Here is a 12,277-nt window from a genome sequence, read left to right as displayed (position 1 = left end):
TGTGGAGAGCATAATGGTTTAGTGAGCTGATAGAGAATAAATTCCAGGTAAGTCTCTTTGTAGAAAGGAGGTAGAGCAAGAGGTAGGTCAATTCAGAGAGGAAAAATAAGGCAAAGAAAACAAGGGTGTTTGTGGCCCTCTGTGCATTGACAGGAGCTAGGAAGGGGAGGAGGTCTGCCTTTGGGACCTGAGATGTGATTACATGCCTGTGTTAAACATTTGAATACATAAGTGACAACTGTCATTTTCATTTGACATTTTCTATCAAGCTAACTTTTTAAAGTTGGATTTCTAACACATCTGGTTTATAGGGAATGGTAATGTGGATTAATCAACAGAAATGTACATGCCCATCTGCATGTTATTTCTTATGATAAAGTAAGGAATTGTAATCAAGTTTCCAGATATTGGTCTAAGCAGACTTTGTAGATCCAGTGTCCCTGTGTCAGATCAATCCAGCGCTGAACACTGAGAAGGCAAGATCTCAAATATGGATTTGGGACAGTGAAGTTCAGTCAAGGCCAAAGACCCTTTTGTGGGGTTACAGGACCCCCTCCTGTTCCTCTAGGAGCAGACTTTGCATTACCATGTAACATTCATCTATCCAGAGCTTCCTATCTTACTGCTTGGCAGGTATTTTTCCACTGTGTGAATGAGAACATGACCAATATCTTATCTGTCCTTTACTAGTAGTGTGAAAATCAAGTGATAATACATAGGAAAGTTTTTTTTTTTTTTTTTTTTTACCAACAACAAATTTATTTCTCACAATTCTGTAGCCTAGGATGTCCAAGATCAAGACACTGGCAGATTCGGTGTCTGGAGAGGACCACTTCCTGGTTTAGATGGTTGTCATCTCCCTGTGTACTCACATGGCAAAAGGTGCAACAGAGCTCTCTGGGTTCTTTAAAAAGGGCACAAATTCCATTCATGAATACTCCACCCTCAACCTATCACCATCCAAAGGCCTAAAATACCATCACATTGTGGGTTAGATTTTAACATCTGAATCTGTGGAGGTGGGAGGGTTTAGGCACATAAATATTGTAGACATTATGTAAGAATCTGGGGAAATTCTGGAGAAGAATACACTTGAGCCACAGAATAAAGCTTGTAAGACTTTAACAAAGGAATAGTGAAATATTCCATTTATGATGAAAATGATAATATTTATGTACTGAAACATCCTTGACAATATTCATCCTTTGGGTCTGAGGTATGGTAGCATTATCCTTTAAAAGAATATTACTAATATAGGAAGGAATCAATAGTGTATTGAAAAGAAATGTTCTACTCTCCCTTACTTTAGGTTTCTTCAAGTTTTCATATACTCTTAATGCTGTTCCTGTCTTCACCACTTTTAACTTCTTCTCAATAAAACCACTGAGAAAACAGGAAACAAAAATGGTGGTAATAGGTCAGACATAAAAAATTTTTCAATGAAGACCTTAATAAATAACTTTAAAATTTGTGCTCTAGCTATTTCCATAGTACTTGGCAAATATGGGTTTGTTGGTTTCTTTTTCCTTGAACCATCAAAAGTCTTGAAAACTTCAAAAGATGTTGTCCTCCAGGGCTTCAAAGTATTTTATTTAATGAAGAACAGATTTCACTACTAACCTCATCTGTTTCATATTCTGATGGCCACTCTACCAATATAAATTTAGTCTTCACAAATAAAAAAATAGGTTTTCATAGCAGCAAGTCTGCATCCATTACTGTGAATCTGCTTTCAAGGATATTTGATGTTCCATCATGAATTGTTTGCTCTCCAAGCAACTTCACTTGCATGTCAGTAAAGTTTATCACTCTCCATCAAAATTCAAGCCATTCTGTCATGTAAATACAGTTAGATGGTGAAATCTCACCACCTTCATGGCAGTCATCAAAAACCGGGCAGAGCCCGCAAGGTGCTCGGACTAAACCTGTGGGTGGGATGATTGGATTGACTGCCCTGTACAGTTTCATATGTCCATCTACACTGCCAACTGTGCCTTCTTTTGCAGCAATGATGGTCATCTCCACTTTCCCATCATAAATAAGTGTATTCAAGATGGTTTCAATGTCCTCCATGGACAATTCGACCTTACTGATTCCCAGTTCACAGATATATTTCCATACTTCATGTGATGAAGCAAATGAACTATTTCTTTGTATCATTGGATTCTGTTTGCTTTCTCGTGCTGTTTCTGCCTTGGTTTGTAGGAATTTGAAACACTGTTGGTTAGTACTTCTACAAATTCAGATTCAAAATCTTGGTCACTGTACCAGGCTCCACCAGTCACAGACCGGTCCAGTTGTAGATTATAGAGCATATATACTTTCTTTTTGGAGGCTGCTACAGACTTAACAGCTTTGATAAGCTTTTTACTTTCCAAATTCTTTAGAATTTTGTTGATTTCTGTTAATGGTAAGTTACTTTTATATCGAATATCTCTGCTCCATATTCCTGGGAAAGTATTTTTAAATGTTAAAACAATGTGTAAAGTAAGGCATTGTTTTTTATTAATAAAGATAAGACCAAATGTAGGCAAATGGGGAGTCAGAAGTTTGTTAAAGCCATAATGTCTTAAAATATATATATATATATATACACATACACACATACACACATATGCACACCTACATAATTTGACTAAATGTCTCTTGTAGATAAGAATTTTATTTAAAAGGTAACTGTATATAGATACATATAAAAAATATCTCTGGAAGCTTAATAAAATAAAAATTTGGGTTTTATCCCCAAAATAGGATTTTCTTCTTTTAATTTACATAAATGCAATTATGTTAATCTTTTCATACAATATGCAAATATTAATATCTGTATATTTTGACTATTGACTAGCATACATTGTAAAGATATAATAAGAAAAGTTACTTTTAAAATAGCTTCATCTTAGCTCTTTTATGCAATTGGATAAATGTAGTGTTTGAGCAGATTTCACTGGTAACCAGTGGGAAATCAGGGTTGTGAGTAAGTTTCCAGATGTCAGTCAAAAAAAACAGCAGCATCCAACAATTCTAAAGAGCAGATACACATGGTTTGACCTTCTCCTTGAACACATTTCTGAAATAAGAAAATCAGAGGCTAACCCAGAGGTTATGATTCTATTAGAACTCAGCGGTGTCAAAGATAATTTTTGTGTTTTGTTTCTCTTTTGCAAATAAAATTTCTTTCTGTAGAAAACAATAGATGGAATTTAAAATGAGATAAGTAATGTGTCCTCAGATGAGAAACTAAGTTAGGAATAGCCTTCATGACTTCAAATAAGGAATAATTGTCAGGAGAACTTGGTTAGTTCAAAGAAAATTAAGCATGGAACTTCTCTTGCTAGGACATAGGCTAGCTATAAAGCCAACCTGAGAGAATATGAGAAAAGGAGAAGGGAATATATTGGAACCATTCATCATCCCTGCAAGCAGCCCTTAAATCAGTTTCCAGAGCTGTGTTGTTCAAGTCCACCAGCCAAGGAGCTAGGAATGTACCTGAAGTCAAAGTCCCATTTATCAGCTTGTTATAGAAAGGGATTGGTCCCACTGGGGAACTGCGGTATCTCAAAATGAGGCAGTTAGGGAAGGATTCTTGAAGACTGAGTTGGGGGCTAAGGTTAGCCATATGATGGTCTTTGCAAGGGCTAACTAGAATTCATAAATTTTGGGGTTGCTTACTCAGTAAATTTTAGAACATATGAGTGTGTGCAGGTTTACTATACGGACGAGGTTTTGTTTGTGTGTGTTTGTTTTTTAAATAAGTCATATAGAAAACATGGGCCAGAATGAGGTGATGTTAAAAAAAGAAAAGAGTTTGAGTTTATGTCAAAGTTGTATTATTTTCCTTCATATTAGGTTTGTATTGATACATTTATGGCTCAAGGTCAGTCTCTTTTTCAAAGTTATAGATTTAATAGACTGTAAGCCTTATAAGGGGAGGAGCCATACCTGATTTGCTCACCTTAAATCTAGAATCTGATAAGTGTTTCCCAATACATATTTGTTGAGGAATGAATGATACTAGCAGTCTTCATTTTAAAGGATACAAGTAAGACTCAATGAGTTTGTGACATAAGCATCAATGATTATTTCTATTGAAAAGTGAGGAGCAAAACAAGATTCAGGAAAACACAAATGTCAAGGTTTATTAGGTACTTCGCAGAGCCATTCATTCAATATAATCATATATTAAACTTCCACTATATATACCTGTGCTTCTTGCCAGGAATACAAATCTGATTAAGATCTGACTTTTGCTATCAAGGAGACTGCAGCCCAGTGGAGGAGTTGACATATAAACAAATGGTTATTCAACAAATGCTACAATACATAGAGATCTACCTCTGCCTGGAAACTCCCACATTTGGGACCAGATGCTGCAGATGTTGTAGCAAAAGATGATGATATGACTCAGGAGGCTGAGGCAGGAAGATTACAAGTTCAAGATCAGCCTCAGCAACTAAACCAGGCCTTCAGTTGTTTTAGGAAGACCCTGTTGCAAAATAAAAAATAAAAAGGGCTGGGGCTGTAACTCAGTGGTAAGATGCTCCTGGGCTTAATCTCTAGCATCAGGAAAAAAAAAAAAAAAGATGATGACAATCTCCTCAGCTGGACAGGGCAGAGGAGGGCATTCTGGACAGGGAAAGAGTAAGAAATGTGACTTGTTCTGGGAACTGCTAGTGGTTTGGAAAATGCATGCGGGTTGTGTAAAGGACTGGGATGGTTCAAGAAGTAGGTAGGCACATGCACTAACTGATTTAATCCTCACCATAACACTGTGAATCAGTATTATTATCACTCTTGTTTTACAAATGTGGAAACTAAAGGAGAAGAGGTTATAGAACCGACACAGACTTCTGTGGCTAGTAAATGACAAGGCAGGATTTGAACTCAAGTACTTAGACTCAAGAATCCATGATCTAAACCACTATCTTATCTTGATATTGTGGTAAGGACAAACTGGACAAAGTCCCTGGTCTCATGGCACTTGCATTTTGGCATTGGAGATGTAGAGAAGACAGATTTCCATTGTAGAATCAGAAAAACTCAATCCCTGCAAAGAGCAAGAGATGGTAGGATGATTTCACAAGATCCTGGGCTTTGTGATTGGGGGACGTTTGTGCCAGTCATGGTATTAGGAAATATAGGGTGGAGTGAACTTGGATGGATGAGTTCTGTTTGGGGAGACAAGAAGATCACTGTATGAATTTCAAGTTAGTATTGAGAATCAGTGTCAACAGTTCTAGAAGTCAAGTATGAAAAGAAGTGAAATTTTCTCATTGGATATGATAAATTACAGATGTGTAGTCAGAATTTTGAGTTGATCCCCAAGATCACATGTTCTGGTTCTGGATACCCTGTACCCTACCCTTCCCTCAACTATCATGGGCTAGTTACTCCCTCAGTCAGGCAATGTTCTAGAAGGTCCCAGCTCAGCAGACTGTCTAGAAATACACCTTCAGACTTTAGAGAAGCAGTCATGCTTTGGATGGCACACAGAGGGGCCCAGGTGGGTAGGAGCTTAGGGCAGTCCTAGGTCACCACTTAGCAGGAAAACAGGGACATCAGTTCTACAATTAACAAGGAAAAGCATTTGGTCTGTGTTTTGGTGGGACTGGCTTATTTCACTTAGCATTATATTCTCTAGTTCTATCCATTTACCTGCAAGTGCCATAATTTCATTTCTGCAAATGCCATAAATGGATGGAATTGGAGAATATCATGCTAACTGAAATAAACCAATCCCAAAAAAACAAGACTAAATGTTTTCCCGGATAAGTGGATGATGATATATAATGGGTTTGGGGAATTGGGGGGGGGGGGTGAGAGAAGAATGGAGGAACTTTAGAGTACATAGAGGGAAATGAGAGGGAGGGGGATATGAAAAATGGTGGAATGAGACAGACATCATTGCCCTATGTATGTGTATGATTACATGAATGATATGAATCTACATCGTGGACAGCCATAGAAACAAAACGATGTACCCCATTTGTGTACAGTGAATCAAAATGCAGTCTGTAAAAAATAAAAAAGCAAGGAACTGAATTATTTCATCTCCAGACTCTGAAAAGAATGAAGCCCAGCTGAAACCTGATTTCTGCCTTATAAGACCCTGAGCAGAGAACCCAGATACCCAAGCCTGGACTTCAGACCCAGAGAAATTGTGATATAAGAGATGGTATAGTTTTGAGTCATTAAATTTCTGGTGTTTGCTGTGCAACAGTGTAAAATAAATAGAGTAGGTGGCCAATGACCTAACAGTAGAGAGAGCTGGTCCTTGAGAGAAGCTTGTGCGGGATTAGAACACACTCTCCAGGTCCCTATGGTCCCTCTGCCTGGACTCCCTCCCTCATGTTGCTGCTTGACAGATTTGGTCAACTCAGTCATTATGTCCACCATGTGCTGCCCATAGCATGTTATTTCTGCCATTGGTTGCACTTTCCACCTGGAGTCCAATTTGATCTTGTGCATAGCCCCTGCCAGGCCGTGAGCTCCGAGAAAACAGGACTATTTCCACGGTTTCCTTGTCTCCACCTTTATGCCCTCAGCCCTTGACTCTGGTGATGACACATGGTGAACGCTCAAGAATGTTGGCTGAAGGCGTGAACCAAACAATGGTGAAGCCTCCTGTCCCTTCTTTATGCCCGCTAGAGCCAAGCTTTGTGGGTATAGGGAGTGGACTTCCTCTGTGGCATCTTTGGGCTTATGGAGTTCTGTGCTGCCATTGTCCTTTCAGGTAATTAGAAAGTCCTAGAAGTTCCCATGGGTTTTGCCTTCTCCAGGGCCAGTTGGCTACATACCATTGAAAAGGAGCCTATGGGGAGGGCAGCTGAGATGGCTCTGTCTAGGGACAGTCTCAGAGATGTCAGGAGTAAATATTTTCAGTAGTCTCTTGGTCTGGGTGTTTTATAGCTCTTCAGGATTGTTGATTCTTTGAGGGCATGAAACAGTTGGAGGACTCAGGGATATGATAAAACCTGTGTAATTCCAGTTTTATTACTGAACTGCAGAGGAAGTTCACCTTTGGCCAACACTTTAGGTTAAGAAGGACAATCACTGCTTGCTCACACTCTGCAAAGGTGAATCAAATTGATCCATTTCATTCAGTGCTAGATTTCAGCTTTCTGTCCTTTTGGAAATGCCTTTCATTGGATCTTAATTGTCTTTTCCTTCTCTCCTCCTCCTCTTCCTCCTCTCCTGCTCCTCCTTCTCGTCCTTTTCTTTTTCTGTTTCTCCATTTCCTTTCTCTTTCTACTGAAACAAAGTTTTTTTATTTCCAGGAGATTGGTGCAGGCACACCTGAGTTACCAGAGGCATTCTTTGATCTGTGTCCTCCCCTTTGGTTCTAGATATACTCTGGCTATTTCTTCCTGGACACTTCTGTTTCCAGTCTCCCTACCCCACCCGCTCCAAAGTCCCAGTCAATGTGGACCACCTTCTTGTCAATGAATGCCTAGCAGTTGGAGTAATGGAAGTTCACCCCCAGGGTCCTCCTAGCTGAAGTCAGTTTTGGGCACAGCTGCAAGACTGCTAAGATGGCACTGTAGGGCTGTGCATTCTTTAGACTTCTCAGCTGGCCAAGGTTGTGGGCCAGAGGGAGGCACGCGTTAGCAGGGAGTGCAGGCGCTTTTCTTCCAGCAAGGTTTAATTGTGCTTCCTGGTAACTCCAATGAGAAACCGAGATGTTCTCCTTTTCCTTCCTCTTCTGTTCATGCCACGAATATGAATCGTTCTTTTCTTTATCTTGATCTTCAGTAAACTTGCTGCTTTTGTGTCAGACAACATGCCTCTGAAAATCCTGAGGAAGGCCTGGAGAGATCCTTGAAACACACACCACCAACCCTCATGTTCCCCTCAAGGAGTGGTAATAAGGTTAAAGTATGGCTCCCTGCAGGGCAAAAGCAGAGTTTGGAAAACATGATTGGACTGCAGGTGGGCTCTGGCAGGGTGTTGGAAGGAGCCTCTCCCTTAGATGAGCTATTATGAGGCTCAGGAGCCTTAGGTTGTCTGGGTCTTGAGGTTATTCTGCCCACCATGACCAGTGGCCTCATGGGTGTGCACCATCTCCTTTACTGTGGCTAATGGGGACGTGGTGGGTGAAGAGGGTGGAAATAGACTTGATGATCCTCACTTCATTCACACTTGACTCTCTTCTCAATAATCAAATTGCAAAATAACCTTAGGAGGTATTGCAACTTGGGTTCCTCAAAGACCACACTGTGGGAATTGTTTTTGTTTGTTTGTTTGTTTTTAATCCATTTGGCCTAGAAACAGTCTGACTCCGTTGCTGGCCATCTCCACCAAGCTGTCTCCTCTCCTGATTTCTGTGACACAATGGTCACTCACGACCTTTTCATCACAGCTCCTCATGAGCCCCAGAAATCTTATTTTCTCTCTTCAGATTTGTGTGGGGGGTGGGTTGGGAATTGAACCCAGCACACTTTGCCACTGTACTACACCCCCAGCTCTTTTTATTTTTTTATTTTGAGACAGGGTCTTGCTAAGTTGCTGGCCTTGAACTTGCAATCCTCCTCTCAGCCTCCTGAGTCTCTGGGATTCTAGATGTGTGATGCTGTGACTGGCTCTCTGGTCTTAAGCCTCCCTCCCCACCGCCATGACCAGGTGGTCCTTGAGTGCTGCAGTCTTGGAGTTGGGCCTTGTTGAGGCCACCTGGAGTGAGTGCTGCACCTCCTGCAGTGAGCAGGTGCAGGGGTTGATCTCACCTTCCTCTGAGATTTCTCTCAGGCCAGTTCTTTATCTCTTGTCTCATCAATGCTGCCCTGTCCTGGTCCTCCTCTCAGGCCCTCCTCTCTTTGTTCACTCTTTTATCATCTATTTGTTGAATCTCCACTCACTGGCAATGTGAGTTGGAGAGCCTACTAGATCTGCATTCCAAGCCCAGATTCTCTTATTTCTTAGCCTTGTGACCTTAGGAGCCCATCTGCAGTCCAATTGTGTTTTCCAAACTCTGCCTTTGCCCACAGGGAGCCACATTTTAACCTTATTACCACTGCTTGAGGGGAACGTGAGGGTTGGTGGTGTGTGTTTCAAGGGTCTCACCAGGCCTTCCTCAGGATTTTCAGAGACATTTTGTCCGACACAAAAGCAGCAAGTTTACTGAAGATCAAGATAATGAAAAAAATAATTCTTTAGAGTGATTTTCAATCACTCTAAAACTTATTTTCAGATCTATAAAATGGAATGAATAATGTCTACCTTCTCAGGCTGTCATCAGATTAAACAAAAACAACACATGTGTATTAGAGTTCTCCAGAGAAACAGGATAGATGATAGATAGATAGATAGATAGATAAGAGGGGATTTATTAGGGAAATAGGTTCATGTGATTATGGATGCTGATAAATTCCACAATGCAACATATGTAGCCTGCAAAACCAGGGAAACTGATAGTATGATTTAGCTCAAGGTCGAATGCTTAGAGACCAGGGAGCAGATGGTGTAACTCTCAGTCTGAGGCCAAAGGCCTGAGAACCTAAGGGGCCACTGGTGCAAGTACTGGAGTTCAAGGTGCGGAGAACCTGGAGTTCTGATATCCAAGGAGAGGAGAAGATGGGTGTCCCAGGCTGCAGGAGAGAGGGAGAAGTGGGGAGGCATCGAGAAAGAGAGAAAGGAGAGAGAGAGAGAATAGAAAGAGAATTTGCCTTTCTTTTAACTTTTTGTTCTGATTCTTTAGCCAGTTGGATGGAGCCCATCTATATTAGGCAAAGATGGATTTTCCTAATTCAGTCCACTAATTTAAATGTCATTCTCCTCCAGATATACCCTTCCAGATATACCCAGAAATAATGCTTTGCCACATATATGGGTGTCCCTTAGTCCAGTCAAAGTGACTCCTGAGATTAACCATCTCTGTACCTCACCTAGCAGAGGTCTGCACTCAAGGCCTAGCTGTTGCTGTTGCCAAGGGCCAGCTGCTGGTTAGGAGTGCAAGGAGTCTGACCATAAGAATGAGACGGACACACACAGAAGCAAGTATGATTAAGTGCTGTAGCTGCAGCAGGAGTCATGTGCAGGGGATACCTGGAGCCCCCAGCACCCACCTGGGAAGAGTCAGGAAAAGCCTCATATAGGAGCAGCAGTTTTGTAGCTTCTTGAAAGATAGCAGGCTGAGCCACATTTTCCTGACTCCACCACAGCCAAGTCCCATCTTTCCCCACTGGAGAGTGCGCAGACCTCCTTGTTATGGGGTGCAACTTAAGAAAAGACCGATCACCACTGAGAAGTCCAAATTTGAGAGTCTTTATTAAGCTGGCCGGCTGACTGTCTCACACAATGCCCCCCAAAAATGGCTATTGGGAGAACAGCCCCGACCACAGGGTTGTAGGGGTTCTTATACCAAAAATTACATTAATCATAAGTGTCTATTGTTATGATTCAAAATTACACATTAATGTCATGAGATCATTGACAGATGGGGAAGTGGGTCAAAATGACCCTTACCTAGGTACAAACTAAGGAATGGTTACTAACATCCACACAATCATTGTTCACATGGTACATTGTTTAGGAGCAATAGGAATCAATAGAGAGCAATTCTTCACTACATAGGAGTTGCATTATATTTTATTAAATATGTCACACCAAGTAACTGATGATGGGCACAGAGGTGGGGTATTCCCATGGGAGAAGCTTATTTCCTATATAACATGGAGTCTCAAATCAAAATGCAGTCTGTTTAGTCATTTTCCTTATAGTCTGGCCTACTCCATTCTTATGGAGCCAGATCTGTCAGCCCATCACACTCCTAATCGGTCTCTACATTGTTTCTCCTGCTCCCCTTCAACTCATTCTTCATGAGCAGTCGGGGTGACCTTTTAAAGCATACTTCACATCATGCTATCCTACTATTTAAAGCCAATGACTTCAACTAGCATGTGGGATACAACTAAATCTCCTTTGCATAGCACACAGGGCCCTATGAAAATGTCCCCTGCTTTCCCCAAGCTCACCTCCTGCTTCTCCCCACCCACAACCACAGTGTGCTGCAGCCACACTGGAGTCCTCTCTGTTCCTCTTCACAGCCTTTGCTCTGCAGTATCCTCTGCCCAGATGCCTTCCCCAGGGCAGCTCTTTCTCACCCGCGGGCCCCAGCTCAAACCTTAACTCCTCTTGGAGTCCTGTCCTGCCCACTTCCCTAAAGCAGAGTCCTTCACCTTTCTCCCCTTGCCTTATTTTCTAAACAGTACCTTGTTTATTCCCCTTTCCTGTCACTTATTGCTATCTGAAATTAACTGTGTATTCCTGGGTTTATTTGTTTGGTGCATATTTTTCTCACTCAGTCTTTAAACTCCTTGTCCATTGTGTCTGGTCCTTGGTTGATGTTCAATAAACACTTGTTGAGTACATTGATATTCAACAAGGTTGGAGTCATGGGACCTTTCACACCTCAATCATTGGCCTCTTACCTTGCTCTGGTCCAACTCTGAAACAATCAAACTTTCTTAAGACTCCCTGTCTTCACATCACTTCTCTTGGATAATGTCCCATTGTCCATTGTGTCCAAAAATTACTCTTTTTATTTTATTTAAAATAACTTGTTCTCCATTTCAAAGATGACATCACGCATTGTTCTTCCATCTAGTTATAAGCATTGCTAACTTCTCTCTGAGATTCTTTCCAAGCTACTTGCTGTGAATATTTTAAATGTAATCATCACATTAAGAAATGATTCTTTTCTGATTATAAAAACGTACATTCAACTGTAGAATATTACAAGAAATGAAAATGTAAAGAAAAAATTTATCCAGATTCTTCTACATTCTTGCTTTCTCTTTTACTGACATTGGTTCTGATACAGCCCATCCATGGCATCCTATCCATCAGAAATGTACCCAAGTCTATTTCACTCTGTCTGCCCTACCTCTCTTTCTGGACAGCAGACTATGGTGGGCACTACAGTGTTGGCACTTAAAACAGATTCTGGTGCCAGAATTGCTTGATTTGATTCCCAAGTTATGCTACGTACTAGCTCTAGGACTTTGGATGAGTTACTTAGCCTCTCAGGGCTTCAGTTTCCTCATCTGTTAAGTGGGGGGATATAGTACTTACCTCACAGAGTTGTCAGCAGTCCTCATGTGCAGTGTCCAGCACTTAAGAAGTGTCAGCTATTATTACTCTCCAGTTTCATTTCATGCCTTGGAGCAATTCCACTGCCCCACTCAGTAAACTAAAGCCAGACATTTTAAAAAATTACCATTTGTATTCTCACTATCCACTCTAAGGCTCATCAAGGTAACTGTCTATTATACAGAAAAGTTTCCTC

General features: G+C 41.1%; 2 protein-coding genes and 1 pseudogene across 9 annotated transcripts in view; 1 reads left to right on the top strand and 2 right to left on the bottom strand.

The window, feature by feature from the left end:
* Positions 1-12,277, top strand: part of LOC306641562 (uncharacterized protein) — a 109,473-nt gene that overhangs the window by 3,693 nt on the left and 93,503 nt on the right. The window contains exon 2 of one of the 7 annotated variants that reach the window (XM_079106718.1): positions 7,750-8,499. The exons of the other annotated variants lie outside the window; for them this stretch is intronic. Within the exon in view, the coding sequence (XP_078962844.1) occupies positions 7,750-7,819 (70 nt within the window). The 3' untranslated portion in view covers positions 7,820-8,499. Of the gene's footprint in view, positions 1-7,749; positions 8,500-12,277 lie in introns of those variants that run through there. 7 annotated transcript variants of the gene reach the window in all.
* The window catches only part of LOC306641532 (transport and Golgi organization protein 1 homolog), a 220,987-nt gene that overhangs the window by 187,455 nt on the left and 21,255 nt on the right, over positions 1-12,277 (bottom strand). The gene's annotated exons all lie outside the window — the stretch shown is intronic.
* Positions 748-3,616, bottom strand: LOC306641406 (DNA-directed RNA polymerase III subunit RPC6-like; annotated as a pseudogene). Its single transcript has 2 exons — positions 3,487-3,616; positions 748-2,449 (listed from the first exon to the last, which is right to left on the bottom strand). The product of its transcript is annotated as a DNA-directed RNA polymerase III subunit RPC6-like (transcript).

This window comes from Sciurus vulgaris (assembly GCF_902686455.1).
Source record: "Sciurus vulgaris genome assembly, chromosome: 12".
Taxonomy (NCBI): Eukaryota; Metazoa; Chordata; class Mammalia; order Rodentia; family Sciuridae; genus Sciurus; species Sciurus vulgaris.
Note: the sequence above shows the minus strand (reverse complement) of the source record. Positions and strands in the feature narration are given on the sequence as shown.